Source organism: Triticum aestivum, chromosome 7A (assembly GCF_018294505.1).
Source record: "Triticum aestivum cultivar Chinese Spring chromosome 7A, IWGSC CS RefSeq v2.1, whole genome shotgun sequence".
Taxonomy (NCBI): domain Eukaryota; kingdom Viridiplantae; phylum Streptophyta; class Magnoliopsida; order Poales; family Poaceae; genus Triticum; species Triticum aestivum.
This window is the reverse complement of record NC_057812.1, coordinates 682,265,492-682,292,228: the sequence shown is the minus strand read 5'-3', so window position 1 is coordinate 682,292,228 and position 26,737 is coordinate 682,265,492. Positions and strand designations below refer to the sequence as shown.

General features: G+C 42.1%; 3 protein-coding genes across 3 annotated transcripts; 1 reads left to right on the top strand and 2 right to left on the bottom strand.

The window, feature by feature from the left end:
* Positions 1-7,407: 7,407 nt before the first annotated feature.
* Positions 7,408-10,431, bottom strand: LOC123154719 (endonuclease V). The gene is made up of 9 exons (XM_044573371.1): positions 10,295-10,431; positions 10,031-10,143; positions 9,658-9,928; positions 9,093-9,155; positions 8,593-8,632; positions 8,187-8,251; positions 7,959-8,075; positions 7,698-7,826; positions 7,408-7,614 (listed from the first exon to the last, which is right to left on the bottom strand). Exons 2-9 carry the CDS (start codon positions 10,084-10,086, stop codon positions 7,561-7,563), a joined length of 795 nt encoding a protein of 264 aa, XP_044429306.1. The 5' UTR covers positions 10,087-10,143; positions 10,295-10,431; the 3' UTR covers positions 7,408-7,560.
* Positions 10,432-11,671: 1,240 nt separating this feature from the next.
* Positions 11,672-15,007, bottom strand: LOC123149280 (probable E3 ubiquitin-protein ligase LOG2). Its single transcript, XM_044568912.1, has 3 exons — positions 14,629-15,007; positions 13,350-13,854; positions 11,672-12,030 (listed from the first exon to the last, which is right to left on the bottom strand). Exons 1-3 carry the CDS (start codon positions 14,901-14,903, stop codon positions 11,899-11,901), a joined length of 912 nt encoding a protein of 303 aa, XP_044424847.1. The 5' UTR covers positions 14,904-15,007; the 3' UTR covers positions 11,672-11,898.
* Positions 15,008-16,577: 1,570 nt separating this feature from the next.
* On the top strand, positions 16,578-17,257 carry LOC123147907 (uncharacterized). Its single transcript, XM_044567233.1, has one exon. It carries the CDS (start codon positions 16,595-16,597, stop codon positions 17,156-17,158), a length of 564 nt encoding a protein of 187 aa, XP_044423168.1. The 5' UTR covers positions 16,578-16,594; the 3' UTR covers positions 17,159-17,257.
* The last annotated feature ends 9,480 nt before the right edge of the window (positions 17,258-26,737 follow it).

Below are 26,737 nucleotides of genomic sequence, written 5' to 3'. Positions count from 1 at the left end.
CATCAATACCATTTGGCATTCTTGCTTATCAGTTTGATTGACCTCTATTTCTTGTAAAGTGGTTGTGGCAGGAATAAGGAAATGATTTTTGTGGATACTACGTTTGTGAGTCCATCCGCCACACGACCTGTGAGCGGGGCTACTCTGACGAACAATATGAAGTACGTAAATAACAACATTCACAATTTTATTTTGTTATCATCATTTGTGTTGAGTTTCATTCATTCATATATATATATATATATATGTATTGACCCCCTTCTTCAAATTAGATGTTTCAGAAGCGGGATGAACTCCTAGCACCAGCTCGCATGCGAACAATTCAAGAGGAATTGGCGGCATTCTTTCTTGACCACGTGATCGCTGAAGACGGAGAATACTATGTGGACCATGAATTCGTATGTTAGGAGATTATATTTGTAAGAGATAATTATTGTATATATGTAGCCGGTAGTGTCGGATAGATATACGAGAACTTGTTGTTCGACCAATCTCTCGGAAAAGGAGAGGTGGTCGATATCACTTCTCTCTGTATGCATATATGTTCATGACGATCTTCTATTTCCTTCGTTTGCTTACTAGCTAGCTAGCGTGTCTAGTTCTCTCTATACGTATGTATAGTTCGTGCGTCGACCAAGCACGGACATAAGAGAGGACACTTCTCTCTATTAATTATAGCTAGCTAACACAATATATGAAACACCTAAATTAACCCCCAAAACCCCCAACCCCCTCCCCCCTCCCCCCCTTAAAAAAACAAAAACCCCAACCACAGAAATGCTGACGCGTGGCCAAAAGCCCTCCAGTCTGGGCTCCGCGCACAGGCCACATGGAGGCCCTTCTATCCTGGTTCTGGATTGAACCGGGACTAAAGGGACAGGGCATTACTAGCGACCCTTTAGTCCCGGTTCAGGAACCGGGACAAAAGACCCTTACGAACCGGGACAATAGGCCCTTTTTCTACTAGTGCATCCCTTCCTCTGGACAACATAGGCAGTGTAGATCATCAGCTTATAATCCAAACAGCGCTCACAGTCAGAAAACGAAACCTGTATGGTCTTGGCATACTTCGCACAATCTTGTCTGGCGCTACGGTTGAGCAATGGAAATCATGTAGAAAGTGAGGAGGGCAGAGAGGGCCATGAGCACCAGGATAAGCGTGCCCGAAATGTTCATCCAGCCAATCTTCCTGATGGTGCATTTGGAACCAAATTTGTCCATGACTGGCTGACAGTCGGTTTTGGTAAGTTTTCTGTCAGAGAGAAGCATGCTGAGGTATTTTGCAGCGGAATGGTCCGAGCTGGCACCCGAGAGCGAGCTGAAGGGGTTGCAGATCAATGCCCTCACATCTTTCTGGTATGGAGGAGCCACTTTTCTGAAACTTTGTGCGCCGGTCAGTGGCATGTCCGAGCTTTCCTTTCTTTAAGAACTAGAGGGTAACCCATGTGTTTCCGCAGAATCATGGTAGAAACAAATGCAAAAGTTTATGCTTGTGTGATTGCTTGTCGTCGGTAGATCGACGTGCGCCCCGGATTGTTCTATCAGTTACAGGTCAGTGAAAACTGCTTAGGGGGAAATGGCAGACATGTCACCACAGCAATGGCACGTGCAATGGCATGATTTTCGTGTCATCGTGCTCGACGGGGCTGCGATGAGCACCATCTAGAGTTGGTCGTGGACGATGGGGGGCGACGGCATCGAGCACCATCCCGTCACCATGATCACCATGAAATACCGTGGTCTGGTGCTTCATAACACTTTGATCCCGAGATGGTGCGTTAGAGACCATTTACCGTGCCGGGGCACGTGTGCCTAGCGAGTATGTTCGCTCCTGTGGTCTCCCCACTGGTCAAAGAATTACCTTTAACTCCTACCGACTCACATTTTATTACCGATGCTGATTGTACACACGATTACAAGACATTTGAGAAATATAATGGATGACTATTCAATGCAGCAGCAGAACTGGTAGAGCGGCGGCACGCACTGCCCTCCTTTGGAGTAACCGCCGGGCGACTTGCACCAGTTGTCGCAGTCCGGTATGTCCTCGCATTTGCCTTGACACACGTACTTGCCCTCTCCTGCATGCATGCGTCCATAACCACAATGTTACTAAAACTGAGTCAAGACTGATTCAGTTCAAAAGTTAAATCACAAGATGATGTAGGACTTTTTAACAAAATTTGTTCAATATCTGTAGAATCAGCGGAAGATCCTATGTTCAAACAAACTCGCTCCGTAACTTAATATAAGGCGTTTTTTTACACTGTCGACATAGTGTTAGAAAATGTGTTATATTGAGTTACAAAGGTAGGAGTAGCATTTATCCGGTCTCGCCGTTTCGAGAGAACCTGCACTGATCTTAGATAGAAATTGAAGGCTTCCATTGGAGTGGTAGAGACCTAAAGAGCCATGGATCGACACACATACCTGGGGTGAGAAGGAGGGAAGAACTGGCTAGCGCGATGACGAGGATCTTGAAGATGAGAGAGAGAGAGGTTGCAGCCATCTTGCGGAAACTATGAATGTCTTCTTGAGTCTAGTATATGCCGATGCATCGCAGGAATCCTCATCTCAACAACATGTTTATATAGACCGAGCATTAAAGGGCATAGGACAGCAGTGAGAAGATATGCGTGAACTTATTAATTACTCCAGTCCTTTGTTTGGCATCATCTTCATGTATTTATTGGATCCACTGAAAAAGATGTGGACGTACGTGGTTGTGTAAAATTGGATTACTCCCGCCAGTCTGCTTTTTACTGTAACTCACACGCGCCCGTGTGTTCTGTAACACACAGAGCTAGCTTTCTGATAGCAGGTTGCTTGCTTTCCAAAGATTTGGATATCCCAAAGGAAACGGGTCCAATGTTTGTCCGCAAACTATAGGATCCGAAACGAATTCTCCAAAAAAAATCATGAAAATATTGCTGAAATCACACACACACACACACACACACACACACACACACACACAAAACTACCTCTATCATCTTGTGCACACAAACAACAATAATGCTAACTGGCAAACGTTTGCTTGGAAGGAACTCCAAGCGAACATGCTCGCAGCCGATGGCCGTTTTTCAACAAAATTGTCTTCTCTAGGAAGGAATTGGCATGCTAGTATGAAGAAATTATCACTTCTTATATAACTAAAATTGTCATGAAAATCATTCGTAAATGTCATCCTCCCCAACAAACGTTCACCAGCTAAGAGGGTCCCAAAACAAACAATTATGCTTTGAAGTTCCCTCCAATTTCCTTAACTTCCCTTTTAAGGAGTTAGACCCCAACTAACCATTTCCCTATGGCTATAACTGCTCAAAAGTTTGCACTTCTGCTCAAATTTGAGCAGCCATGGCATTTTTCCCCAAATATCCTCTTTCCTTTCTCCCAATGAAAAATAATGGCTCAACCACCAGCGTGCCGCCCAACTGACCACTCCCCCTGCCGTTATAAAACCGCACCGTAGCCCCATCCAAACCCTAATGCACGCCCGTCGTAACCCATTTATTCTGAATCGCCGCCACCACCACCGAGCTCTCGACTCTGCTCTATCTCGCGGCCTCCCCACCCACGAGTACGCCTACTCGTGGTAGAGGCGGTGGGGGTGTGGCCGTGGCGGGCGTCACGATGGCCTTCTCAAGTTTCGACAACGATAATGAGCTCGATGAGGCACCCACAACGCCAGGGCATCAGGCTCCGACAAGGCCTGGTCTACCTCTTCTATAATGATGATTAGTTCATTTTAGCTCTATTTAACTCTTTTTACCTTTAATAAAGTGGTATCTAGTTTAATTGTGCACTGGGATGTTTAGTTATGGACTGTTATGTATAGTTAAACACTACATGGTCTTAACCTAGTATCAGTTTGAGATTCCAATGACTTATCTTTGCACTTTCTTTTTATTTCCAGGAGTTAATTTTTGGAGGGAACCTCCAAACCTTTTATAATCCTCATTTTCTAGGAGTTAAGATTTGAGAAGAAGTTTAAGGGAGTTCTAGAATAAGGAAAGGGTGCTAAGATGTGGTAATCGATAGATGAGCCCAGGCTCATCTGCACTTTATCAACAGTGAACTCTAAAAATAGTTTTAAAAATCCCAAAAATCTAAAAAAATTGGGTATCCAAGATGCTCGAGTTTGCAAGGAGAGAGCAAAAATTCGTGGCGAAACAACGTTCGTGGAGCTATATACAAAAAAAGAATTTCTTTGGCATTCAAGACGCTCGAGTTTGCAAGGAGGGAGCAAAATTCCGTGGGGAAACAACATTCAAGGAGCTATTCACAAAAAAAGTGAGTCTCCAAAATGTCTTTTCAAAGTTTCTTTGTTGTTGAATTTTTTTAGAGCTCCTTGAATGCCGTTTCAGCACAAAAATTTGCACGCTCCTTGCAAGCATCTTGGATGCTATTTTTTATTTTCTTTTGAAATCGTTTACTAATTTTTTTTCAAGATTATTGTTCATGTGCGGATGTAGACGCCCCAGGGCACCAAAACACCTCTGCAAATATCCTTGCACTATTAGTTTGAGATATGCTCATACTTGTTCCTCATAGTGAAAACCTAGAATATGGCATTTGGTGATTGTATCTGTTGATGGTGGTGATTGAGGGTCGTTCTCCTCCTGATGGCGTTGCTATTGAAGAACCTCATTGTCTTTATGGTGCCAAGAGATGACTGGCGCGGATATGGTCATTATTGTAGTTTAGCGATCGTTGTTTTGATCGTTTCAGGGTTTTTCTTCTCCTTTTTTCTTGCCTAGGCATAGCTTTAGTCTCTTACGGACGTGTTTATATGTGTATGTGTATTTATTGGTTATGTTCATCTCAAAAATAAAGGTTAAGTGTGTGCTCACTACGTTTATATCCACTTGATACTTCATTTTGACTAATAAAATCTACCTTTGTAAAACAAATCGACTAAAGAGCAGGCATTCCGAAGCCAGCATATGCCCTCACGGTTAGAAGACCCCAGAGAAGCCACCAAAAGGAACTGGCAATGGACAGCAGTCGTTAGCTGCACCACTGAACTCATTCCATTGACCAACTTAACTATACTGAGCTATTTGTTTTGCGTGTATATCTAATTGTTTCTGGAGGGTTGTGCTATGCTTGACCGTGGCGAGCGCGACGGACAACCTCATCCACGACGTCCTCCCTGCCGGCTCCGTCAACTTGACGACGGCGGTGGCCCTCGTCGACGCAGTCCACTTCCCAGCCGTTTGACCCGTCGGCGACGTTCACCGCGCGGTTCCACGTCGACGACGGCACCACCGTGCGCGCGCCGTTCATGACGGCGACAGGCTCGTCGCCGTCTTCCCCCGCTTCAGGACTGTCAAGCTGCCCTACTACCGCAGCAAGAACGATGTGCAGCAAGCGACCGCATTCTACATGCTTCTATTTCTCCCGGACAGCACCACCGTCGGCGTCAAGCTCGCTGATCTCTACGTCAACATCGTCATGACACCGGAGTTCGTCAAGAACTACACGCCGGCGGCCAAGGTTCTGGTCAGGCGGTTCATGGTCCCCAAGTTCGAGGCGTCGTCGGACATGAGAGAGATGGGAGTCGGCGGAGCTTTTGGAGGCGGTGACTTCTCGGACATGGTGACCCATGGAGACGGGCTCTCCATCAGCAGAGCGTACCATCGAGGTGGACGAGCTCAGCACTGCTGCTGCCGCCACCACAGGCATGCCCACAGATCAAGGTGGAAACACAGTACAACCTCCGGTGGATTTCGTGGCGGACCGGCCGTTCTTGTTGGCCATCGCCGAGGACAGAACCGGCGAAGTTCTGTTCCTCGATCATGTGGTGAATCCTCTAGCTAAGTGACCCGATGGGTGCGGGAGCACGAACAACTCCACCCCGTTTGCGGCACTGTAAAATCCAAACAGCAATCCAAGAAGATAGCTACAGCTATTTCACAAAATGTTTCATCAGACAAGCAAACGAGTCCCGTCCCGAGCCCCGTAAAATTTCATAAAAGTGTTTCCATTTTATTTAGATGCCATCGATTGTGCCATCGACGACTGATAACAAAAATTCACGGGGAAAGTCGGGAAGGGGACGACGTCCGACCCCGCTAAATGTAGCAGCAGCAGTAATGGTGGAGGGGCAGGCACACCCCTCCCTTGGGGTACACTCCCTTCGTCTTGCAGTAGTTGTCGCAGTCGGGTATCTCCGCGCATTTGCCCATGCACATGTACTGCGCCATTCCTGCATCCAAAACCCTAACGGTAAGTTCCAATTTGTAACAGAGAAAAGTAACCAGTATGCCTTTTGTTTTCTGCGAAATCAGATATGTCCTGAATGAAGTTTTATCAGGTCACACGATGTGTGTATTTGGATGAGAAGTGCTTCACTTCAGAGGATTAGTGCAAATAACCAGTTACAGCTTACACAACTGATTTAATAATAGAGATGGAAACTGTGCTGATCTTAGATTTACAAAAGCAGATTTGGATGGAGTAGAGAGCATAGATACCTGATGAGAAAAGGAGGGCAGCACAAACTATAGCAATCACAAGGATCTTGCAAACGACGGAGTGAAAAGTTGCAGCCATCTCAATGTTGTCTACGTAGGTCTCTGGAAATTAAGCAGAAGTGTTCTTTGTATATGCTGCACTGCTGGTATCTCATCTCCACATGTTTATATAGGCAGTGTGCATTAAAGAGCATAATCGGTTAGATCAAAAAATATATATTTTTTAGAACGAAGACGCTGGACGCGTCCGGCTTTAAATTAATAAAGCCCACAACTAGGCAGCGTGACTGACAGAGTCTTAGATCACAAACACGAGCACGGAGGCTCCGGCCAAAGCGAGCGCATAGTCTGGAGAGTTATCCGGCAGGCCGAAAGCAGCACGGAGCAAGCAAAGTAGATTACATGGCTTGAAGCCTGAGCTTAATCAAAATATATATGCTGTTAATTGATCGGTAACATCCCTTCGAGAAGGAAATCTATCAGATTAAATGCAAGATGTGCTTGAGATTTACGGCAGTACAATGCCTTCCCATCATGGCTTTATTGTACTGGAAGGAGATATACCAGTGCTTTTGCTGAAGTGTAAATCAGAGATAGATACTTTGATAATTGGGGAAATCCTTTTGAGAAGAAAAAAATATCAGATTAAATGCAGAAGATATGCTAGTGATATTAAAGCAGTACAATGTCTTCCCATTGTGGCTTTATTGTACTGCAAGATTTTTTTTTCTTTGCGAATAGTTGTACTCCAAGATATACCGGTGCTTTTACGGCCGCACAAAGCAGCACTGCTGCGATGTATATCCAGGTCCTTGATTCTTCTTGCTAATTGCTATGTGCATTGTGCATGTGCACAGCAAGATGGACAAATTCAGATATTGATACAAAAAAAAAGGGCATCACAATCTATTTTACAGCCAAACTGTTCTGGGATAAAATGCAATTCCATACTAGTATTAGAGAAGGCTGTACATTGGTTACTTGAGGTTCCAATGCCTCGTCAGTTTCTTTCTCAAATTTCACAACAGCTAGAAAGATGTGAAGGCTATCCAAGGGTACAGTTTGCCATTGTCGAATCTTGTTACTGCTGTAATCTTTGGTACTTTTGGAGGAATACCTTCGATCTTATATCAGCCTGGGCAAATGATGGCCAATTAGTACACAAAATGCAACTGCCGACGTGTGGAAACTCGATATATGATATTCTTTAAATTTAACCTGGCGTGTAGGCTCTGGAACACGATATCTACAGCAGTACTTCACTATCCCAATGGCAGAGTCGAGCGAAATGCGATGACCAACTGAGATGTAGATTGGCCTCGATGAACCAGGGCATGAACACATTGCCTAGGACAAGTTGTTTGAGTTCATGTGCAACAAACATACATTTCATTAACAGGAAGTATATAAAAGAAAGGAAACCCCGTTACACGTTTAGCAATATAATATAAATTTTTGGTGCAATATAGAGTCTCTTACCGCTCCCCATGTCGTCCCAGACTGCCCAGTCAATGAAATACATTCCTTATTGCAGTTTCCTTTTGCTTCAAGCTGTTTTCTGACTTCAGATTGGTCAAGACCATCCACATGGTGCAACTGGAGCATTGAAAATGCTGATGATTTAGTCTTCCCTAAAAGTACAACTGTGGGAGAAGAACTCGAGACACTACAAAAAAAATAATTGCAACAGCAGTAAAATTAACCTACATTTTTTCCAACTCCGATGGTTGGCAGGTCTGCAAGGACACCAAGATGACATGCTAAACCAAAACCTGCTGAACATATATTTATTAGAGGATGACCAATTCACATATATTAACTACAGCTAATGCAGCTTGCCACAAATATGCATAACGTAACAAGATGTATTGTATCACCAGGATTACATGTTAAGGGCTTCAGGGATTACAAATGAACTCATTCTTTCATAAACACAGAAATCACCTCAGTCTTACGAACTATATCAATAAAAAAATCCAATAACACCGCGTACATATTATATGATTCTAGAACCTAATTTCACATGTGCAGCGTATTCTACTACTGCCAAACTTGCTACTATTAATTGAAAACTGTAAAGAGTGCATAAGTGTGACTGTAATTGGTCTGTTACCTCGTGGATGGAGTAACCCATTTCCATCAACCATGAGTAACTGCCAAAGCAGAATGATAAACCTTAGAAAATGCACTGGCAAAGAAAGATGATTACTACATGTTGAATTAGAAAACTACTACTGTTATATGTAAAATGTAAATTCACATGAGATTTTAATCCAAAATGAATTCTCTGACTGCATAGTAATGTACCTTTTGTTCTCGTCATCACAGGCACACCAACAGGAAATAAGGCATGCAACCCCATGAGATAGTTGAGAATATATCCTCAGTAACCCTATTTGCCAAAGAATCGTTACATCTAGTTCCTATTCCCTTATGTGGACATTTCGGCAAGTGATGTCATCTAACTTAAGCATGCTTGCAGCTTTTTCTTCTACGGAAGTTCCTGTTTGCTAACAGAAATGCTATACAGAACATCATGTTCTAAATTAGTGTTATTCACCAAATACAGGCTAAGATTAGTAGAGTTGCAAGCACCACAAAGGATAATTCTACCTGAGGGTAGAAATGATGAGCATTGATCTTCATCTTCTCCAGGAGTCCTAGAAGAATGGGGGCCTGCACAGGTAGATAGTTTTCTTACATATGATACATGCAGATTCATAAACTGAAGAAAGATAAATGATCACAGATGTTTGCAACCAAACAAGGAAGCAAAGTCAATCACGATTATCTCTCCTATGTTCTATGATAACTAGACATTGCCCTGGCAACACTAGACTCACTTCTGACTCTAGAGATAACAATAAGCTGAAGGCATGTCGAGCACGTAACAAATAACACTGATTGAATCAGATTTTTTTCAGCCTGATTTGCACATTTGAGGACTACTGTCCAGACATAATAAACTTTGTACCATTGATGCAAGTAAAGACAAGATTGTTCGGTGATACAACAGTAGTCCAAGAATTTTATCTTACTTATTTACTGTCAAAGCAAATTAAACTGTAGAGGTCCAACTGAAGAACAAAGTGTCTACCATAGATAAACTGCACGTGTCTATATCTTCATTGTTCCAAACAAATTCAGCGAAAGAAAGTGCATATATGGTGTGTCATACCTCTCTGAAAGCAAGAAAACCCGGAATGTAAGGCACTTGCATCCGGACAACATCGAACTCCTCATGGACGATTTCCAAGGTATCGGCATCCAGAACCACCACCGCGGCACACGCTGTAGACGGGTCTTCTTTCAGGAAGCTAATGTCAACCCCGCCTATATACTTCAGCTTGCCCCTGGCATCACTCTGGTCTGACTTCGAGCTCACCGAAGGTAAAGACCACTCGAAATCATCCTCAAGAACGAGCCTACCCCTGAGCAAATCCTGCGTCCTGCATCACCAGACAGCATGAATCGAATCTACTCCCTTTGATTCAACCTGAGACGAACTGAATGGAAAGCTCATGGAATCGATGGATTGGGCATATACAGACCTCGCCCATTGTTGCTTCTGCAGCTCCAGATCAGAGCCGTCTCCTCCTCTATCCATCACCCTTCCGGTTCCTGCTCGCACGGTGGTCCGGAGCTCTCGGGGGGAGATGGAAACCTAGGAATTTCAAGTTGGATTGAGGAATCGATCGAATGGCTTCCGCAGCAGCTATGCGCGCGTCTACTACGCGGCGCGGCAGCTTCCGATCAGTACCAGGGGAACAACGGGCGGGCGAAGCAAGCAGCGGGAAACGCGCCGCGATTCTCACCTGTAACGGCGGGGGCGCCTGGTCGATGCCGGCGGCGAGCTTTTCCTCTCCGGGAACAGGCCGACGACTCTCTCTCTCTCTCTCTCTCTTCTTTTTTTTCTTTGCTTTGTTTGGGCTTCGGGCTGATAACGGTGGTCCTGGGCTCCTCGTTGTTCACTTTCGTTTCCTCGTTCATTTCCCCTAAAAGAAGTGCATATCTCAACTCTCAACGCCTACCCTAGCCTAATCTACAAAACACAACTATAATACCGTCTAAGAATCAATGCCGAACTCTTAAAACCGGTGAGGATTCAACCCTCCCCTCTCCACACCCTGGGTTTGACCCGTTGATCATCCGGTCAGCAAGCCACTCAGCAAAAATTGAAAAATTGCAGAGAAATAAAAAAATCTGTAAATAGAAAATTCCAGAAAAAACCTTATATTTTTTAATAAACAAATTCTAAATTTGGGGAAAATGAAATTTGACGATAATGTACATTAATTTAAGTTTTTTGAAACTTTCTTAAAATTCTTAGTATTGTTTTCCAAAGTATACATGTTTTTAAAAAAAATGCGGGAATTTTGAAATTTTTTTGGCAAAATTATAATTTGATGATAATTTTCATTATTTTTAAGCAAAAAAGTTGAAGCTTTCCAGAATGCTTAGTATTGTTTTCTTGATTTTACATATTTTTTCAGAAAGTAATGAAAAATTTATTTTCTGACAACATTTCGCAAAAATTGGGCAGAATATTACCGCTTTTTTCGATTTTACAATTTTTTACAGAAATATTTCTTGTTTTTCTGGATTTTTTATTTTACAGATTTTTTTGGTTTTTCCTGGAAATGTTGAAATTTATACGAACATGGCTTGATGACTGGATGGTCAACTGTGTCAAAACCAAGGTGTGGGGAGGAGAGGGTTGAATCCTGGCCGATTATAAGAATTTGAGGTTGATTTTTAGACGGTATAGTTAGTCATAGATTAGACTAGGGCAAGAGTTGAGGGTTGAAATATGCACTTCTCTCAAAAAATGCATGTTGTATACAATCTGAAGGTTCATCGTTTTTCCTTTGGCAATGAATCTATCCCAGTTCTTGTTGACATGTTGTTTTTACTTCTAGGGGAATGAATCCTGCCTGCAGCAGGTCCTCAATCAATCCTATCTTAATCTTAATCAACAAGATCACTAGATACTTATGCTGACCAGATTTTCTCAGATATTTATATAAATTTATTCTGACCAGATTTCCTCAAATTTTATACTGCAAAGGTTTTCTCCTTCATGTTCTAATACGAACGATTTTCACAACAAACAACATACCACAACACATGCTAAACAGATGCAGACATAACACTTCACAAACGAAAATGGAAACCTTCAACAGAGCTACGTGTAACGTTAGAACCAGTCGTACATTTGAAAGCTCAAGCCCAGACAATAGATGTTGCCTGTTTTAAATTCCATGTCACACGCAAAGAGAACATCACGGTCAGCTTAGTGTATACCTTCCATGTTCTGTTCTTTGCCGAAAGCACGGTAATTTCATTTTAACACGCGATATATATACATCCAATTACAGTTGCTAACAATCAAACGGAACTTCCTTTGAGGGTTCCCAAACTACTGATCTCCTCCTTGATGCCTGGGTGTGCTATCAACCTTAATCTCAAGAAGGCTCTCAACAGGCTGCCTGCACATGGGGCATTTGTTGGTCTGGAACCTTAATGTCTGAGCACACTCCCTGCATAGGCACTGCAAAAGAGCACACGGCATGATTTTCAGTTTCACTGGTTTCATGAAGATGACAGGTCAATGAAATTTGGCTTATTTTCATCTGCAACATAAGATAAAATGGTTGCATCTTGAGGAATATATGAAACACGATTGTATTAATTTCAGCTAGATGTATGAGAAAAGGTAGAAACATTGGGCACGCTGCTACAGACATAAGGTTCTTGTGTTGGTTTCAAGCTAGGGGCCAGTTTACAGTTGATATACTGTGCCACGCTGCACTGCCGTATATGCCCATATGGCCCATATCTGTAGTAATTTTGAAGATTTTGCAGTGTTTCCAACTATGTACGTACAAAACAGAAATTCATGATATTCACATTTTGTGGCTTTGGTAAGTAGTAGTTCTTCCATCTATGGGCGACTACAAATGAGGCCTGATGTGCTCTAAAACTTTTCCTATTCATTTGTCAGGAAAGCATGGAAACAGTGCAGGATGTATCTTTGCCAAAATAGCAAGCATTGAAGAAAGCAGAAAGAAATGGGAATGGATATTACAAGTAACTAGCTAAACAGCAAGACTTGGTAAACTTTCCTGATAAGAAACGAATAGTTATTTCGATGCATGCTAACCAGATTACTGAGTGCATTTCACAGCAATTGTGGGTGCTTTTTAATGTTAATCAAATATGCAATGATGAATGTGCACACAAAAAAAATACCCAAAAAAGAAAATTCCACAATGAAATAAGAACCAAAGACTCTACAAAACTGATACTAACTTTGTTAAAAAAATACTCTAGATGATGTTTTAGACAGTGACATGACCTCCAGCAATCATCTTTCATCATTGCTTTCTGTACAGCTTAGAAGAGAAGTATAAGATACTCCCTCCATTCCTAAATATAAGTCTTTCTAGAGAATTCCAATATGGACTACATACGGAGCAAAATGAGTGAATCTACACTCTAAAATATGTATATATACATCCGTATGTAGTCTATATTGAAATCTCTAAAAAGACTTATATTTAGGAACGGAGGGAGTATTATATTATGACATATTATTCCACAGATATAATAAAATTATTTTCACTTTGGCAAACTAATTTTTTATATAGTAGTAGTCACAGTTAGAACTCTTTGACAACGCGCTTTCTAGGATGCAATGCATTTGTGGATGGGGGTAATATAACTAATCTTGCCAGGCCTGTTTCCATCCTAATTTTCTTTAAGAAGAAAGGTTATCAATTTTTATATTTAAAACAAGTTTCAACAGCCATAAGCCTTATATCTACATCTATACATCTAAAGGACATTTAGTACAAAAGGATAACCTACCATATGCCTGCATGGAAGAACAGTTGTATCTCTTGGTTCTGTTAGACAAACCACACATTCTTTTCCAGAATCATCCTCATTAACATTCCTGTCAGCTGTGTTCCTGTTCCCAATACCGTATATCTCCTGCAAGACATATCTGGTTCCATTTACCCACAGTATCTGCTGCACAATGTTGATCCCATATTCAGCACTGTCTTTCTTAACAAACACAGCAAATTTAGCCAAAGACTTCGAGTCTTCAGCATCATGTTCCCTTCCTAATTCTTGGTTACTTGGCACACCCACTTCCACTTTCAATGCAAGCGGAAATACATGATCCTCCCCAACCTTAGTTAGCTCAGATTCCTCAAACATTGAGAGCTTGATTCCAGTTCCACTAGGTTGCCTGAACTCCTGACCATGACCTTCCTTAAAAGTTACCGTGACAGGTTTGAGCAAATTTTCCTTTGTACCCTTCAGGACAGAATCATCAGCTTCTTGTGCAAAGAAGTAGACTGTTATGCTGTTTGCAGGATCAGAAATTAAGAGTCAGTATTTGATTAAAAATAACATGACAGTCTTGTCAAAATATTAAAAGAAGTAGAGGCACGCACTACACAGGTACAAAGCATGAGATGCTACTAATAAACACTATGCAACAAATGGGCATAAAATGGGGATAGTCAAACCTCGGAACGGGACAGAGCCAGGCATGCATTTGAGAAATTCATTAAGCATAGCTTTGCCATGGTAAAATTACAGAAGGTAGTAGACAACCCAAGACCATTAAAGCTCCATTGAGCCTCATGTACCCTGAGTTTTTCACTTTCCCACACACATGAATATGATTAAGTTCAGATTCCATACCTAGGCCTACTACTTCCTTCAACAACAAGCCGTGCAAACAATATACAGTACTCTAATATATCAAGTGAAGACCTCCCTTCTTCACCAAGACAAGCACATACATGAGCCATAAGTGCGCCATAAATCTGTTTCTACAGGTTACTGCTCCTTGTTACTCGGACTCAAATATGAAGAATTCAGAAAGTTGACACGGAATGTCCCAGTTTTGTTCAAATGGACAACAAAACACAAAACAAAAGTATCATGTGGCTCCAACCAAATATGAAAGTATCATGGCTCCAACAAAATATGTACATGACGGCAGAAATTTTACACTGGCTAACTAATATCATCACGGGATAAAGCCTAATGATCGGCCACAAGGGTCCACAACGACACTACAGGCCTCCATCTAATCAGCAAAACAGAGAAGAGTACGAGGGGGGCTGACCTCCCGGGGGCGTCGGCGTCGAAGGAGAAGGCGAGCAGGTGGCCGCCGCCGTCGTCGTCGCGCTCCAGCCGCAGGGTATGCCCCTTGACGTTGACGCCGACGCTCACCGCAACGGCCCTGTGCCGCTCCACGTGCGTGGGGAACGGCACCGGCGGCGGCGCGGCGGCGCCCGGGCGCCACGGCGGGTACTGGTGGTAGTACGGTGGGGGCACCCCATGCAGATGAGGCCGCGGCGGTGGCAGGTTGGGGCGGCCGCTGCTTCCGGCGTTGCCCATCGGCGCGTCGCCGTCGCCGTCGCGCTGCGATTTAGGTTTTTGCTTGACTTTTAGTCGAGTTTTGGTGGGGGGTAAACTGCGGCTTCGGTTCGGCCGAGTGGATGTGTATTGTGTAGAGGGGTTACTATTACTACACGGGTACTGTCTCAAGGCACACAATTCGTGGATTGGGTTTGCTATGCGACTATTTTCTTAATAATAGAGAATGATAAGGACAAGATGCAAAACTTATTTTCGACATCTTTTAGAGTACATTAAGAGTGAAGAATAATAATAATTTTAATAGCAGTGATCTCTATTGTTTTGGACAAGCTCAAGAGAAAATGCATGAATGTATTCAAATATTTACCTGCAACAGGGGTGATTTGCTCGTCAAGTACCTGGGATTTTCCAAAACATGACAGGAGATTAATGGACATGATCTCTCTTTTGTTGTCCTTCTCCTAGCAACAAAAAAGAAGACGATCATTCTTAAGGTATGTGGCATATGTTCTGATTGTGTTCACGTTCTCAAGCAGCAAGGGGATTTCTGGACTGAGTTTGCTATGACATCACAGATTACACTAAAGGTGAAGAGAAGGTCTAATGGAGAATATGACTAGCGCTAATGAGGATGCTAACACGTATCGACCTTTGTTAAATTCTTAGGTCATATCACCTTATCTATATCTATACCAATATAAAAAAACCCAAATGGGCAGATCCAAACCATCTCGACCGTCAAATCATGTTATCTAACGGTTCAAATCGCTCCAATGTTGAACACCAAACACGTTTAACACTTTAATTACCCATCACTGCGATTGGTTATAAACACATTTTGACTCAGCGCTATCTTTAAAATCTGTCATGTAATTAATATCCTACCATTCCCGCGAAAAAGTAATTGATATCTTACCAAATACCAACGTGCAACAGATATATCTTAACTAATATAACGCACAACTAATATCCTACCTAATATAAACATGCATTACATGTACATTATTACTAGTGACTGTAGTGTAAGCATCAAACAAATATGTCATGTGTAATTTTTACAGGACACATGTGGTTCCTAGTTGGATGCCTCGGATTGGTATGAAATTTAATTCCACAAAAGAGGCTTGGAACTTCTGGACGTGTTATGGAGAGTCATATTGGTTTTGATGTAAGGACAAATGATGAAAACAAGAGAGAACTCGATGGAGTGATCACTTCAGCAAGATATGTTTGTTCCAATGAGGGCTAAAGAAGAAAAAGACAAGAGGGGTGAAGAAACTAAACGATGAGGAGGAGGAGTGGACGAAAGGATAAACATAGGACGAGCGAGAAGTAGAATGGGCTAAATACATAATGTTACATGTTTTAAGTAGAATAGTAATGCATACGTGCAATGCACGTTAATATAAGGCAGGAAATTAATAACTGCACATCGATATCAGGGATTTTTTTTATTGCACATTAGTATTAGGTAGGTTATCAGTTACACGTTAATTACATGGATATTCTATATTTGGCATGTTATTAATTACACGCTAAATATGGATTTGACAATGTTGGATAGATGATTATCCATATCTTTAATCAATTCAAACCAATAAAAGATATGCATTTACAATGACATTTGAAGGATTAAAGAGCACACATGCTACAAATAGTGCAATATTTTGCATCCTCGATGGCACGGAGAAATCCAAGGTAGAGCCGCAATGAAGATCATTCTCCTCCTCCTCATCCTTGCACCCCTCGGCGTGTCCGTCACCGCCCGCCTCAAGTGCCCCGGCGTGCCATACAACGGCGCTGTGGCGACCTGCTACCATGGTTGCGGCACGAAGCTCATCTACGACCTCTGCATCAAGACAATGCAACAGGGCCACATCGACCTATCTCCGTCGCACAAAGAAGAGACCACCGCGTACGCCATCCTCGTGCTAAGCGCCGCCGTGGAGTCCACGAGGACCACGTCGCACACGCTGACCTACCAGCTCCAGAAGAACGCGTCCATCTCCGTCCAGGAAAGGGCATTCTACGGGGCGTGCCTCACTGACTACGTCGCGGCGTTGAACTCCCTCGACCACACCCTCGTCGTGATGCTGCCGAACTGCTTCTTTCAGGGGATCAACGACGACTACCTCAGCGCGCTGGCCAGCCTGAATAGTTGTAGGGACCGGTTCATAGGGCCGGCTATGTACACGTCGCCGGTGTACCCCTTGGTTTTGGCCGACCGAAACAAGGCATTGCTGGCTTACTCGCTTGGCAAGTTGTTATTATGAGCATCCCGTAAAAAAAGTTATAATTATGAGTATCGTTAGATCCAGCAGCGGCATGTAGCCCGAACAACGATCAATAAATGCGGGAATTGTCTACACAAATTTACATGTGTGTATGTACCACTTTGTGTGTCCTTTCTTGCTCTGCATATGTAGTTGTTGGCGGGCGAAACCGAAAAGTCCTATGATTTGGGCGACTCCTTACACTAGTAGAAAGCAGGGCTTTGGTTCGAGCGCAATATACACATTAGTCCCGGTTGCATTACGAACATTAGTCCTGATTCGAACGGCTAAAGGCATTAGTCCCGATTTAAATGGGCTCTTTAGTCCCGGTTTAAATGGGCCCTTTAGTCCCGGTTTGAGACACGAACCGGGACTAAAGGGCATCGCATACTTTAGTCCCGGTTCGTGTCTCAAACCGGGACTAAAGGAGACATGATCCGGGACTAAAGGGTGCAATGCCCTTTAGTCCCAGTTCGTGTCTCAAACCGGGACTAAAGGACACATTTCTCAAACTCTACCCCCCGGTGTATCACCATTTCAGTTTTGGAAAAACAAAAGAAAATGTTAAAAACTTCAAAAAATAAAATCCTTCGAGATGTAGTTATATTACTACATCTACTAGTTAGGAAAATTTAAAAACTTAAATTTGGACATGTTTTGCAAAAAAGTGTCATGAAAATGTAAAACGGCTATAACTTTTGCATACGATGTCAGGAAAAAATGTATAATATATCAATTTTTCAGCACAAAAATCTGCATCCGATTTTGACGGCCTATGGCCTGTTTGCAAATTTTTAGAATCCTCAAATTCTAAAAGGAAAAAAAGATATGCCCAAATTTCAGTTTTTTTTTGAATTTTGGTTAAATCTGGTCAAACTATGGTCAAACTACTTATTCAAGAAGTATTAGTGTTACTACATAATTATTCAAGAATATTAGTGTTACTAAATAATTATTTCAATTTTTTTGAATTTTGGTCAAATCTGGTCAAACTATGGTCAAACTACTTATTCAAGAAATATTAGTGTTAAAATAATTATTGTTTTTTATAATAATAGTTTCAACTCAAACAGTGAAACGTGTGACTTCATGCTTAAACTAAACTCCTGAGGGTTAATAGGGTTGACATCTTACTATTGTCAGGAAAACAATAAGTGCAGACTTGGAAACGAGGGGGAATAGAACCCGAAAGTTAAGCATGCTCAGGCTGGAGTAGTGAGAGGATGGATGACCGGCCGTAAAGTTAGATGATTTGAGATGATGATGGATGATTAGAGATTAGAGGTTAAATTGAGCAGTGATGAGGGATGATTAGAGATTAAATTATAAAATAATCCAAAAATTTGAAAATCAACAATAAAATTTTAAAAAATAATTTTTTTAAAAAATTCATAAAATTTTCTTTAGTCCCGGTTGGTGAAGCTCCAGACGGCGGCCACGTGAAGAGCCTTTAGTCCCGGTTCGTATAAGAACCGGAAATAAAGAGGAGAGGGGGAGGGGCGCTTTAGTAACGACCCTTCGGTTCTATGATTTTAGGACACGAGAGTGTTGGGCTGGGAGCAGTGGGGAAATGGAAGAGATTGCCCACTATTGATGATGAATGCAGAAATAACCACAAAGAAACAACGAAGTGTGATTTAACTGGCATGGAGAGAGGGAAAGACGGCATTTCTCCACGGATAAAAAGGGAGATCTTAGCTGATTCATACTCCCTTTGCCCCAAATTACTTGTCGCTTAAATGAATGTATCTAGTCAAATGGATGTATCTAGCACTAATACATCCATTGAAGTGACAAGTAATTTGGGACAATTTATATGAAAACATAATTCTTAGGGAAAATTCCTGTATTTTTAACTCTTATAATATAAAATTGAACCAAAGTTTTTTTCTCCTCCACATCAAGAAAAATGTTGCACATCATCATTAACGATGTTGGAAATGACATCTTTTATTCAGATTATATTGAATATACGGTGATGGTAAAATATCTGATTTCTATTTTCGCATCTATACTAGTCAGTTGCTATCTTGTACACGTCTTGCAAGCATATCTTTGAGATTTTTTTAATTAAGAGCATTTCTAGCCCTTCTTATGAGAAACTATCTTGACATATCACGACATTGAGAGTCCAACATATCTTGACATGTCAGTCCATATATCTTTTTAATTAGGAGCTCCAACATATCATCACATGTCAGCCCATATCTTTTGTGCCATAAACTCATCAATTATTATTTACTCTTTTTGTGAAAAGGGAGCTAAATCTATTATAAAACTTCACCACATGTATAACACCTCAAACATCATAAAAATGACAAGATCTCTAGACCATCAAATGACAACTACCGATGGCAGAAGATCCTCCGACGTGTGTTGTCGCCGCTACCCTATCGGAGCCGGCTTGACCTTGTCGATGACAGCCGAAAAGTCTTTGTGCACGCGCCCTTAAGGACCAACGTCCTAGAGCCACAGTCCTCGCCCCTGAACACTTGAATGGATCCAAAATGATTGCTATCGCGTATGGACCGCCGCCCAAAGAGGATGGTAGGAATCTATGTTGGAGTTTCGTCGACTCCGTCCACAATCTATGTTGGAGTTTCGTCGACTCCAATGGACGGACCCGGGGAGAATTGGAATCCGAAAGACCAACTCAAAGAAGAAGCGCCACAATTTGCTCAAGCGCCGCACCTGCAAGGAATTTACATGCCCGTCCATATCTTTTGTGAGATCACTCATCAATTTATAGGTACTCCCTCCATTCATAAATATACAACGTTCTAGCTTTTTCTCTGAATCAGATGTATATAGAACATCTTGATGTATTTGTTCACTCATTTCAGTCCGTATGTTGTCCATATTGACATATCCAAAACATTTTATATTATATATTTGTGAATGGAGGGAGTATCATTCACAATATTATTGATGATGAAAGGATTATACGATACAAGTAGTGCAATGATGAGCCTCGACGTGTTGCTTCGGGACGTGGTGGCGGCTTGGCACAAGTTCTACAAAAGGATCTACGGCCTCTGTCCAGATGATGGGAAGTTGGGAACGACGCCATTCACGAGACCTCCTAGTCCTATGTGCTGCTTATTGCGACGACTGCCACCATTTCGCACAGGGGAGTCCCTCGCCTGGGCCGGCCCATGCGGGAGCAGCCAACGACGAGCGGTGTGAAAATTCCCCAAAAAAGCAACACGATGGCCAGAAATAAAAAAACAGTGCCATTCACGGGACCTCATATGTGCCTCTTATTGCACCGATTTGCTAGCACGCGACCCCCCGCTGATGGCCACTAGAGCTGGTTAGTGTTAGTGACTGCTCCCCTGTTCACGAATATAAGATGTTTTCAACAGTTCGTTATGGATTATATACGGACTAAAATGAGTGAACAAACACACAAAATATGTGTATATACATTCGATTAAGAAAAAAAGCTAGAACATTTTATATTTGTGAACGGAGGGAGCAATATGCAGTGCGAATATTTAAGAACTACTTGCACGGAAGATACAAAATATTTTTTGATATTTTCAAATATTTCTTGAAATTATGAATAATTATTTATTTATATTTTTATAAACAATATTTTTTGAAAAATATGAACCATTTTTGAATTTGTGAGCTAATTTGAATAGATATATATTTTGAACTTTTTACAAATGATGAAAAACTTGAACATTTTTAAAATTCCTGAAAAAACATTTTAAAACGTGAATAACAAATTTTGAAAACAGGAATATTTTTTAAATTTCGAACAATTTGGAAAACATGAATACTTTTTGGAAAAATCAAACATCTTCCTAAAACACGAATATTATTTGAATTTGTTAAAAAAATGAAAACATGAACAAATTTTGAAATTCTGGTATTTTTTAAAAAGTGTGAGTATTTTTTGAATTTGTGAAAAAAATTTCAAAACCGGAATATTTTATGAAGTTTGTGATTTTTTAAAAAAGGAAAAAAGAAAACAAAAGAAGAGATAATCAGAAAAATTAGTAGAAGAAAACACCAAGGAAAAAAACCCAGTTCAAGAGCTGCAATAGTGTTCCCAAAACAGACCAAAAACCTTCTAGAAGCTTCGCAAAATTGGATCATGTACCACATTGGCGTTGTACAAATGGGCCATGCCAGACTCGTTCACTCGCTTAATCCTTGTGAGAAACCCGGTCATTTTGTCACAGAATGCGACATAAGATGAATTCTGCCATTCGCCTCGTCCCCGAGCACAAGGAGGAGACGGTATATGTTATCCTTGTCACACGTCTCTCACCCGTGGTATACCCGTGGCATTCCTATGACGACTCTAAAGCTCCGATCATTCATGGGCTTGGGCGAGAATGAGCCACCGAGTTGGACCAAGCCATAATAGGCTCGACTTGTTCACCGTATGAGCCCAATTTCCTAACTCGGCTCAGTTTGTTACCTTCTCGGGCAGAGGTGAGTCGGGTCGAGTTGGTACATTGGATTGACCCAAAACGCTCGCTTGGCCCATTCAACCTTATATACAAGTTGGGTGTATTTGGTTGTGAGTAAGGATTTTGCCTGCACTGCATCCGTGTCTCAATTTAGCCTGGCTGAGGAAAAACAGGCAAAAAAATCAACATATGCATGTTGTTTGATTGCCTGCATACCCTCTAACCTGCGTGAGGTGAAACGAAAGGTAAGTTGTTTGGTTGCCCGTTTGTTTAGGCAAAAACACAAGCCATGGTGTTTCATTACATGCAACACATGTTGTCTGGTAAATTCCTCGTGAAGGTGATGAGGTTACCAACACATTAGGTAGACAAAACAAACCAAATGCATACAAATAGATAGCATATAAACATAGTTTCAAACCAAACCAAGCAGTTTTCAACATAGTACGACACTTAAACCAAGCAGTTTTCAACCAAACCAGTACGACATAGTCCAAACCAAACCAACACGAACAATAGAGAGCTCTCCTGGATGTTCACGGGGAGGGCGTCGTTGTGCCTCCTGCACTTGGTGACCACTTCAATGCCATCACCGTTGAAGATGATCACCTTCAGGGTGTTGGGAGTCAGCAACTTGAAGGTCACCATGTACCCGATCTTGATCTGGTGGACAGCGGCGAAGGGTGCCCAACCCTGATTGAGGGTGACCCTGCCATTCATTAGCCGGATAGTGAGCCTCCAGCGCAACCAGTGTTCGTCTTTAGCTTGAACTCCGTCAGCACGGCCGAGAAGTGCTTCGCGAAGTCTAGGGGCATAGGCAAGCACTCTAGCTTTAGGGCAAGGATCACCTTGCAGAAAGTGAGTTGGCCCTTCCACCTCATGGTAGTGCCCGTAGTTCTGGCGCTTGCCGCCGGGGGCTCCTCTAGCACCACATCCTCAGTCGTGGGCAGCATCACCTCGTTCCCCTTCTCCATGGTCGGCACATACACCTTGCTTTTTTCTCCATCTTGATGTGCATTATGAACATCACAATTGATCAACATTAAATCCTATCGTACAAAAGCCCCTATATTTACCCACCCAAAGGCTCTACTGTCACACTCAACACCATGAACCCATCCCCTTCCCCTGGGCACTGAATGGAGGGCCTTCTTCCTCCGGTGCTCACTTGGTGATTGCACCAAGTTCAAGAATACCATGGAATTATGCTCCAACTTCACTAGCATCGACAACATGCACAAGGAGGCAGACACTGTGGTAAAGAAGGTGATATGGAGGAGTTGAAGATGTTGATTCCTGACCCAACGAAGGTCACCATGTCAGTGGACATCCTGCGATGGTCCATGCATGAGGTCGACTCCGACGATGCTGGTCAGAGGGCAAGATGGGCCAAGTACATGGGGTACAGAGCTCCTCAAGACCAACATGTCATAGCATTCTGGACTAAGACATTGGTGGCACCACAGGTCATCGCTCTGGAGCCAGAGGACGAAGAAGAAGCGTTGGAGGTGGTGGTTAGGGCATGATGTCTACTACACAACCTTCTTCTTATAGACGTTGTTGGGCCTCCAAGTGCAGAGGTTTGTAGGACAGTAGCAAATTTCCCTCAAGTGGATGACCTAAGGTTTATCAATCCATGGGAGGCGTAGGATGAAGATGGTCTCTCTCAAGCAACCCTGCAACCAAATAACAAAAGAGTCTCTTGTGTCCCCAACACACCCAATACAATGGTAAATTGTATAGGTGCACTAGTTCAGCGAAGAGAGGGTGATACAAGTGCAATATGGATGGTAGATAAACGTTTTTGCAATCTGAAAATATAAAAACAGCAATGTAACTAATGGTAAAAGTGAGCGTAAACGGTATTGCAATGCTAGAAAATAAGGCCTAGGGTTCATACTTTCACTAGTGCAAGTTCTCTCAACAATAATAACATAATTGGATCATATAACAATCCCTCAACATGCAACAAAGAGCCACCCCAAAGTCACTAATAGCTGAAAACAAACGAAGAGATTATTATAGGGTACGAAACCACCTCAAAGTTATTCTTTCTGATTGATCTATTCAAGAGTCCATAGTAAAATAACACGAAGCTATTCTTTCTGTTCAATCTATCATAGAGTTCGTACTATAATAACACCTTAAGACACAAATCAACCAAAACCCTAATGTCACCTAGATACTCCAATGTCACCTCAAGTATCCGTGGGTATGATTATATGATATGCATCACACAATCTCAGATTCATCTATTCAACCAACACAAAGAACTTCAAAAAGTGCCCCAAAGTTTCTACCGGAGAGTCAAGACGAAAATGTGTGCCAACTCCTATGCATAAGTTCACGAGGTCACGGAACTCGCAAGTTGATCACCAAAACATACATCAAGTGGATCACGTGATATCCCATTGTCACCACAGATAAGCACATGCAAGACATACATCAAGTGTTCTCAAATCCTTAAAGACTCAATCCGATAAGATAACTTCAAAGGGAAAACTCAATTCATCACAAGAGAGTAGAGGGGGGAGAAACATCATAAGATCCAAATATAATAGCAAAGATCGCGATACATCAAGATCGTGCCGACTCAAGAACACGAGAGAGAAATCAAACACATAGCTACTGGTACATACCCTCAGCCCCGAGGGTGAACTACTCCCTCCTCGTCATGGAGAGCGCCGGGATGATGAAGATGGCCACCAGAGAGGGATTCCCCCCTCCGGCAGGGTGCTGGAACGGGTCTAGATTGGTTTTCGGTAGCTACAGAGGCTTGCGGCGGCGGAACTCCTGATCTAGGTTATTTTCTGGAGGTTTATGTATTTATAGGAATTTTTGGCGTCGGTCTCATGTCAAGAAGGTGCCCGAGTCATCCACGAGGCAGGCCCACACGCCTGGGGGGGGGGGGGCGCCCCCACCCTCGTGGACGACCAGGGACTCTTCTGGCCCAACTCTTTCACTCCGGGGTCTTCTTTTGGTACATAAAAAATCGTCAAAAATTGGCACGTCAATTGGACTCCGTTTTGTATTCCTTTTCTGTAAAACTCAAAAATAAGGAAAAAACAGAAACTGACACTGGGCTCTAGGTTAATAGGTTAGTCCCAAAAATCATACTCCCTCCATTCCAAAATATAGTGCGCCCGCGCTTCCCGAGGTCCAACTTTGACCATAAATTTAACCAACGAGACCAACTGCGGCGGGAGAAAAAATTATATAATTGAAAACTTCATTCGAATACGAATTCACTGATATAATTTTTGCTCCCGCCGCAATCGGTCTTGGCAGTTAAATTTACGGTCAAAGTTGAAGCACGTGGATAGAGGAAACACTACATTGTGGAATGGAGGGAGTATAAAATAGCATATAAATGCATATAAAACATCCAAGGTTGATAATATAATAGCATGGAACAATAAAATATTATAGATACGTTGGAGACATATCAAGCATCCCCAAGCTTAATTCCTGCTCGTCCTCGAGTAGGTAAATGATAAAAACAGAATTTTTGATGTGGAATGCTACCTAACATATTTATCTATGTAATCCTCTTTATTGTGGCAAGAATATTCACATCCATAAGATTCAAGACAAAAGTTTAATATTGACATAAAAATAATAATACTTCAAGCATACTAACTAAGCAATTATATCTTCTCAAAATAACATGGCAAAAGAATGTTCATCCCTACAAAATCATATAGTTTGGTCATGCTCCATTTTCGTCACACAAGAATGCTCTCCTCATGCACAACCCCGATGACAAGCTAAGCAATTGTTTCACACTTTAGTAACCTCAAACTTTTTTCAACTTTCACGCAATACATGAGCATGAGCCATGGATATAGCACTATGGGTGGAATATAATATGATGATGGGGGTTATGTGGAGAAGACAAAAAAAGGAGAAAGTCTCACATCGACGTGGCTAATCAATGGGCTAGGAATATGCCCATCAATTGATGTCAATGCAAGGAGTAGGGATTGCCATGCAATAGATGCACTAGAGCTATAAATGTATGAAAGCTCAACAAGAGAAACTAAGTGGGTGTGCATCCAACTTGCTTGCTCATGAAGACCTAGGGCACTTGAGGAGGCCCATTGTTGGAATATACAAGCCAAGTTCTATAACGAAAAATTCCCACTAGTATATGAAAGTGATAACATGAGAGACTCTCTACTATGAAGGATCATGGTGCTACTTTGAAGCACAAGTGTGGTAAAAGGATAGTAACATTGTCCCTTCTCTCTTTTTCTCTCATTTTTTGGGCCTTCTCTTTTTTTATGACCTTTCTCTTTTTTTGGAGCCTTCTCTTTTTTTATGGCCTTTCTTTTTTTATTCCTCACTTGGGACAATGCTCTAATAATGATGATCATCACACTTCTATTTATTTACAACTCAATGATTACAACTTGATACTAGAACAAAGATGACTCTATATGAATGCCTCCGGTGGTGTACCGGGATATGCAATGGACCAAGACTGACATGTATGAAAGAACTATGAACGGTGGCTTTGCCACAAATACTATGTCAACTACATGACCATGCTAAGCAATATGACAATGATGAATGTGTCATGATGAACGGAATGATGGAAAGTTGCATGGCAATATATCTCAGAATGCCTATGGAAATGCCATAATAGGTAGGTATGGTGGCTGTTTTGAGGAAGCTATAAGGAGGCTTATGTGTGACAAAGCGTATCATATCACGGGGTTTGGATGCACCGGCGAAGTTTGCACCAACTCTCGAGGTGAGAAAGGGCAATGCACGGTACCGAAGAGGCTAGCAATGATGGAAGGGTGAGAGTGTGTATAATCCGTGGACTCAACATTAGTCATAAAGAACTCACATACTTATTGCAAAAATCTACAAGTCATCAAAAACCAAGCACTATGCGCATCCTCCTAGGGGGATAGATTGGTAGGAAAAGACCATCGCTCGTCCCCGACCGCCACTCATAAGGAAGGCAATCAAAGAAACACCTCATGCTTCAAATTTGTCACACAACAGTTACCATACGTGCATGCTACGGGACTTGCAAACCTCAACACAAGTATTTATCAAATTCACAATTACTCAACTAGCACGACTCTAATATTACCATCTCATATCTCAAAACAATCATCAAGTATCAAACTTCTCTTAG

Coding starts and splice junctions, on each gene's coding strand:
- LOC123154719 (XM_044573371.1), bottom strand. CDS start 10,086: ATGGATAGAGGAGGAGACGGCTCTGATCTGGAGCTGCAGAAGCAACAA. Junction 9,929..10,030: donor CAGAAGCAACAATGGGCGAG/GTCTGTATATGC, acceptor CTGGTGATGCAG/GACGCAGGATTTGCTCAGGG. Junction 9,156..9,657: donor GTTTTCTTGCTTTCAGAGAG/GTATGACACACC, acceptor CTACCTGTGCAG/GCCCCCATTCTTCTAGGACT.
- LOC123149280 (XM_044568912.1), bottom strand. CDS start 14,903: ATGGGCAACGCCGGAAGCAGCGGCCGCCCCAACCTGCCACCGCCGCGG. Junction 13,855..14,628: donor GACGCCGACGCCCCCGGGAG/GTCAGCCCCCCT, acceptor TCCTGCAAACAG/CATAACAGTCTACTTCTTTG. Junction 12,031..13,349: donor TTCTTCCATGCAGGCATATG/GTAGGTTATCCT, acceptor GCTCTTTTGCAG/TGCCTATGCAGGGAGTGTGC.
- LOC123147907 (XM_044567233.1), top strand. CDS start 16,595: ATGAAGATCATTCTCCTCCTCCTCATCCTTGCACCCCTCGGCGTGTCC.